The following is a 6,548-nucleotide window of genomic DNA, read 5'->3' on the forward strand; positions in this document are numbered from 1 at the left end:
ACATTTATAAATTTTAAAATATTTTTTGTACTATAAAGTAAAATAAAAAAATGAAGATGTCAGGTTTCAATAGAGTGAAAAATCAAAGAATATTTTTCTGCTTTGGTCAAGAAGAACTGGACTTGGGGCTTTCCCTGGAATTGTTTGGCTTTATCGGATTAATAAATGGATTTTTTTTTACTTTATCAAAAAATGCTGAATATTTTGAACCCATTTCAAAGCACGTCCCAGACTAATTGGCTCCTCCTCCCATTCCTGCTATCACTTAAATTTGGTCAGGTGTTAGTAATGGATGAAATCATAATAACTATAAAAGTAAGGTGGAAAAAAAAAACTATTGCAGCATCCTACAGTGGCGAGAGGGAGAGAAAAATGTTATCTAATTTTAAGTATCCCTTCCCTTTTTGCATACCTGAATGGAAAAGCAAATGACTAAGGAACTGTAAGCCCAAATTACATGTGATGCATCATTTCAAAGCTAATATTCTCTAGTTTTTGAAATTATAATTGGTGTGAGTAAAACCCACCCCAAGCTGCATCAGTTCAAACATGACTCGGCCCTTTTTCCTCTCAAAAATAATAGGTCTTTTTTTAGCAGTAACAAAGAAATGCTTGACAATGAGCATGTCATCGTATTACATATTACATGATGATTTCTGTGTGTTACAGACCCCAGTTGCACTGAAGTGCATAAGACAATAAAGTAGTGAATCTCAATCTGTTTATTTTTAGTGTTTTAAATAGGCCTATAGGCTCATAGGTCCATAAAAACAAATTTTCATAGCACCCCCTGTTCAAAGTACTTCCAGAGGCCCTGAAGCCGTTTGCCTTAGTTATTGTTACTACTGTAATGGAGTGTAGTATTTCCCATATTTAGGACTTTGCTCTTAATATTAATAAGTGTTTTGTGTTCAGTTGTAGCAGCCAGACTGTTTGGCAGCAACTTCAATCTCCAAACCCTCAGCACATCTGGAGGCTGAAGGTTTCCAGCTTCCCTGCTCTGCCTCCAGCAAGCTCCACCCACATGGGTCATGGAGGGCCAGCTGCACCAGAGGATCCAGAGGTACAAACTGACTGTCTTCTTTGGGCCTCGTTCACCTTAAAACTGTTAAGAAACTGACTGGAAAGTTGAAGTTCGTGTTTAATTGGGGCAGGGAGGAGCGACTGTGGCTGTTAAATGCAGAGAAGCTGCTGGTTGGGTTCTCCTCATCCATGAACCTGCTGATCAGCATTTTTAGGTTTCTTTCCCTGTAGCTGCTTTAGATGCTGGGTTATAAGCCAATGCTGATGATGGGAATTGCAGCTGTTTTCCCACTATAACAAGTCCCAAACCCAGAAAGTTGAACTAAACATGGAAGGTCTGCAGATCATGACCAGATCAGGGAAATCACCTCCTACAGATGTTGCACAGTGACCTTTTTGTTTTTTTTTACTGGTGGAAATTATTTTTTTTATAAACTTGAAGGTTTATATCTTTGTAAAACACAAATACAACTATGATGCTGTAAAACTTATTTTTATTCATTTCAGGTCTACTTCTTGTGCCATATAGAACTTTGCTCAACTGTTTATGGTCAATGTGGTGTGAGCTGCAACAAAGGTGAGATCTGAGATATAAATTAAATCTTAAAATCCTTTTAATCATGTTTTTTTTAGAAAACCACAGGTAGAAAACATTTGCTTTAACAAGAACAATAGAAGAATCCTGTTTGTACCTGCAGGCTGATCCATTTTCAGATGATTGACATTCTGCTGTAATATAAGAATAGAATAGAAAATCCGTTTACTGTCCCACAATGGGGAAATCATGGTTGAAAAGCAGCAAAGCGACAGGCATTTAAAATTAAAATGTGTCTAAATAAAATCTTAACTTGCTTTCATTAAATCTACTTTTGGATATAATGCTTGAAGGTGAAATAAATTAAATGCAGTTGGTGTTAAATAACTGCATTTAATTTTGTTCCATTTTTTTTAAAAAGTGCTATAATAACTGTAGTAATGAAATACAGTAAAATGGCAGACTGGACAAAAATGTTTAATCTAAACGTACCAGCTGCAATATTCTATCAACTAGAAGCAGAAATGTCACGTTGACTTTTGGTGCAAAAGCATAAACAGTTCAGCTTGCCTCATTCAGAATAACTTGATCCTAACTAGTTTCTACAGACGGACGGATCAGATTGTAGATATTCTAACTCGCATGTTTTCATGATGCATTTTTAGTCTGATTGCTCGTGTTCTTAATGTATATGTGGGCGTCTCTATTGGACACCTTGACATGGACCTTTGTAGAGATGCGTCAAATAGTTAGGAAGGGGTTTAAATGTTTTTTTGGGTTTTTTTTTTTTTTCAATCTTAAGGGGAAGATTTGAGATGGTTAAAGAGCTTATTTTGTGTACAATTTCTATTTTTTTTCTAGTTTATTTGGGGAAATTTAATGGACAGGCTGCCCCTCAAATCTTTTAAGTTTGGCAAATTGTTTGTGGGCCATGGTAGAGTGGCTCAGTTCTTAGTTTCAGGAAGTTTTCAGTCTATTATATTTCCTTTAATTTCTGTAAAGTCTCTTTATAGATGTTAATCTGAATTCAGCTTAAATAGCGATTTAATTTATTCATTTCATCCAACACTAGTAAATTTTACCTTGTATCCTAAAAGTAAGGATGTTTTCTGATCTTTTTTGATTTGAAATTAGTTTTAAACATTATTTCAGCATCCTGAGAGCCATTTATCAGACTATACGGTTTTATGCAGTTTTAATGAAATCACCCTTTCTGATCAACGCTAATTAGTGCTTTAATAGATTTTTATAGTTGAGTTTTTGTTTTGTTTTTTTAACCATGTGTTTGTTTGGAAGACTAATGTAGCATGACTTTTATCTTCACAGGTCCAAACACTGATGTAAATCCATGAAATAAAGACTCCTGCAAATCTGCAACTTGTTTTTGAGGTTTATTTTAATCCAGACTGAGATGTCTTTATTTTTTTCCAGAAAAAATCTGATTACATAAGGTCATTTAATTTTCTAAATTACCTTGAACAGCTGAGCACATCCTGCCTTTGGTTTGGACAACACATTTTATATACACAACCTCAAAACCAATTAAATGGTTTGAGCAACCAGTTTGACTGAACTGCTGGAAAAATAAATAAATGAATAAATCAACCTTCCTGGATAATCCTCTCACCCTTACAAACAAAAATCAAGTACTGTTTTAATGAAATAACACACTTATTTAGTTTAAAGTAAAAACGCTTCCTCAGTTTGATCCCTGCTGTGACAAACATCCTTCAGTTTTATTATAAAGTAAAACAATTTTGAGCAACATGAAAGAAAAGCCTCATAAAAGATGCAAATACCTGGAAAGGTTGTCAGGAAGTTAAAGGTTGAAATAAAAACATTGTTGGTTGATCTATTAAGGTTAAAAACTTTAATCCTGTTTATTACACATCTTTAAAATTAATAATCTACTCTTCTTATGCTTAATCCTTGACTTTGCTTCGCCTCCAAACAATGGCTAAGATTATTTCCAGTAAAATGCATATTTAGATCCATGTTCTACAGTTACTGGGATAGACTAACTTGCATGTAAAAGCTTCACTCCATGGTTTCGTCTTCATGACCTTTAAAGCTTTTCTGACCAGTGTCTATTTTAGAAAGACTTTATTTTGGTATCATCACAATTAGGAGTTGGACAAATTACACTGCACTTAACAGTAGAGAGCTATTGTTATTTTTCTTAAACTTTAATATATTTTAAATTAAATGCCCAGCTCTCAACTTAACCTTTTCCTCTTCAAACCCCCGTCCTTGATGTCCTACCTTTTTCTAGTATCATCCTTGATTTCCTCATTTTACCTTTTCTAGTATCCTACATCATTTGTATCCTTAAACTCCCACACTTTCTACTGATGTTTCTGATCTTTCTTCCCTTATTTACATCTGTTTTTATATACACATGGACTGTATAAAGCATACAGCATAATTCATAAAAATTCTGAATTTTCTGCATATATTTAATTATCCTGGAACCACTTTTTTTTTTTTTTTATTATTATTCAAAAGAAGTAAACCCATCTGTTAAACATTTTTTACAAACTTTGTTCTAAATGTACACCTAGAGGTTAGAGAGCTAAAAGTGAGTTTGGAAAAAAAGTGTTTTAAAAGCTGTGTGAAGATCACCAACAGACTGTGCCCGGAAGAAATTAACCCTTTACACAAGCTGCCACCTCCCTGTAACATTCAGGGCAAGCTCTGCAACGGTGGCGCCGCCATCCTTTAGCTGGTTTTTGTTTAACTGTTGGAAACATCTGGACATCCTGAAGCCGCCTTCTGTTCAACCTCCAGAAAACTGTTATTTCAGGTGTTGTGATGCTAAACATGCAAAGTGCCAAACATCACTCAAGTAATTGTCAACACTTTGGCCATGACTGCAGCAGGCAGCATCTGGACTTCTGCTTGGAGATGCAAATTTGTCATGGATGTGGAATAAGGACAAACTAAGATGACAGGGCTGCAGAAAGTGGCATGGAGACTTTCTGGTCTGGATTAGACGCTTTGCTATAATGGCTGAGGAGGATCCAAGGTCAACATGCAGAAAGTCTGAATAATTTGAGGAGCTTAAGAATCCTGACGAACCTTTGAACTGAACCATCCGCTGCAAATCATTTCTCCGATCTTTGGGAAGGAAAAATGGGGAAAATGGTTAATTGAGATCAGGAAAGAACATTTATGTACTCACAAAAGCAAATTGAACCATTTTGGGGGAGGAAATAACACCTTTGATATATTTAACATAAACAGTTAGCCATTCATTTTTTTTTTTTTTTTTTTTTTTTTTTTTTTTTTTTTTTTTAAAGGTGCAATGTTATTTCCATCTGCAAACAAATGTGCTGCATTTGCCTACCAAAAAAGCTGCGGTTCCAACGAAGAGGCCAAGCACCACAGCTGCTTTATTATTGAAGAATATTTCCATCTCCTTTGGGCAGTCCTGTTAAAAGCAGAAGCTGTTAGCTCTGAACGTTCAAATTTTTCAGGATAATAGTAGTTTGTTCTCCCTGTAGATGTCTGGTTATGTATGGCAACAAGGTGGTGAATAAATCTAAAGTAGTTATAAAAATGGAAGTTATTCTAAAAACATTTACTTACAAATTTCTGCTGTTTTTGGTCAAACATGAGACAAATGGAATAGAAATTATGCAAAATTGATCTGATAAATAAGCAGCAATGACCCATCAGTGTTTTCTATCACCTATCAGATTAAAGTTAAGGATTTAACTAAGCCAGACCTAAAATCTTCATATTGGTTTTATTTGAGCCATTCAGAGGTTAAACTGCTGATGTGCTTCAGATTATCCTGTTTGATTATTGGGTCCCATTTGAGGAAGCGAGATGAGTTGGATTCAAAATAAGTTTTGGGTTACATCCCTGCCTATTGTGTCATTTTCAGCTTCAAATCCTGAATCTGTTGAATATCTCAGCTGTTATCTAAGATGAGAAAAAACATCAGAAAAGGTGAGTCATCTACAGGAGCCCAGATATTGGAGAGTGAATAATTATGATCCATGCAATCAAATGCATTTTTAATGTTGAGTCTGAAATTTAGCCAAATATAAGAAAAAGACAAGCTCTTTGTGCTGCACTGGTATTTCGCTAAAGGCAAACTGTCAGTGGAGTTAAACTGTTACTGTAACGCAGAGATGTTTATTCGATCTATCCCGACTTATTGGACAGGAAAGCGCCCCTACCTGCCATGCAAGTCCACACTACAGCCGGACAGAGATCAGAAGATCTTTTTTAAACTTTCATAATTGAATAGCTGAGCTTTTGCTATAATTTGCATAAAGGTAGAACAAGCAATACCTAAAACATTTTAGGATTTAATCTATTTTTTCTGTTTGTTGAAATAGGAGCTGAGCAAGGCTTAGAAAGGCTGGAACAAAACAGGGTTCAGAAACTAAGATTTACACTCTAGAACTACTGTCAAAAGCAAAAATAGGTCATGACCAAATGATTAGAAATGGTTGTGATTTTCATTATTCTTAAGGTTAGACCCTAATTCAAGGTCGTAGGTTTGATTTCAACTTTGGTAGGGACACTATTGGTCTTCAGTTTCATTGGTCCTTTGCAAAAATATTGATGCTCTTTTTTTATGCTTAATGTCAGCATCAGGGCACATTCTTTTTTTTAAGAGAACAGCATTTCTTGCTACAAAAATACAAATCTTATAAGCACTACACGCACTAGATGCTTTTTATCAATGTTTAAAGCATCACTGGCTCTGATGAATGTGGAATTAGGACTTTTTTCCCACTTTGAAAAGGTTTGCATTTAAACTTACCACCAACTAAGACAGTAGGTAAATACGTACCTATTTAACCAAATATAGTCTAATTATGTCAGCTACATGCGGATTTATCCTGAGTTTTCTTTTGAAGATATAGAATTGGGCAGAGGTAAACCCCACTCTTATTTTTTTTTTAACCTAATATGCTCTCTCTGTATCATGCAAAGTAATGCACTCAAGGGAAGGTAAATAAATGTATTTACA

General features: G+C 35.0%; 1 protein-coding gene across 1 annotated transcript in view; it reads right to left on the reverse strand.

Annotated features, from left to right (window-relative positions):
• Window positions 1–4,077: 4,077 nt before the first annotated feature.
• LOC107095970 (tetraspanin-2-like) overlaps window positions 4,078–6,548 on the reverse strand; it is a 10,491-nt gene continuing 8,020 nt past the window's right edge. Inside the window, exons 7-8 of the mRNA XM_015392376.1 lie at window positions 4,905–4,988; window positions 4,078–4,675 (exon numbers count right to left, since the gene is read on the reverse strand). Of these exons, the coding sequence (XP_015247862.1) occupies window positions 4,619–4,675; window positions 4,905–4,988 (141 nt within the window). The 3' untranslated portion in view covers window positions 4,078–4,618. The remainder of the gene's footprint in view (window positions 4,676–4,904; window positions 4,989–6,548) is intronic.

Source organism: Cyprinodon variegatus, unplaced genomic scaffold (assembly GCF_000732505.1).
Source record: "Cyprinodon variegatus isolate N-32 unplaced genomic scaffold, C_variegatus-1.0 Scaffold588, whole genome shotgun sequence".
NCBI lineage: Eukaryota > Metazoa > Chordata > Actinopteri > Cyprinodontiformes > Cyprinodontidae > Cyprinodon > Cyprinodon variegatus.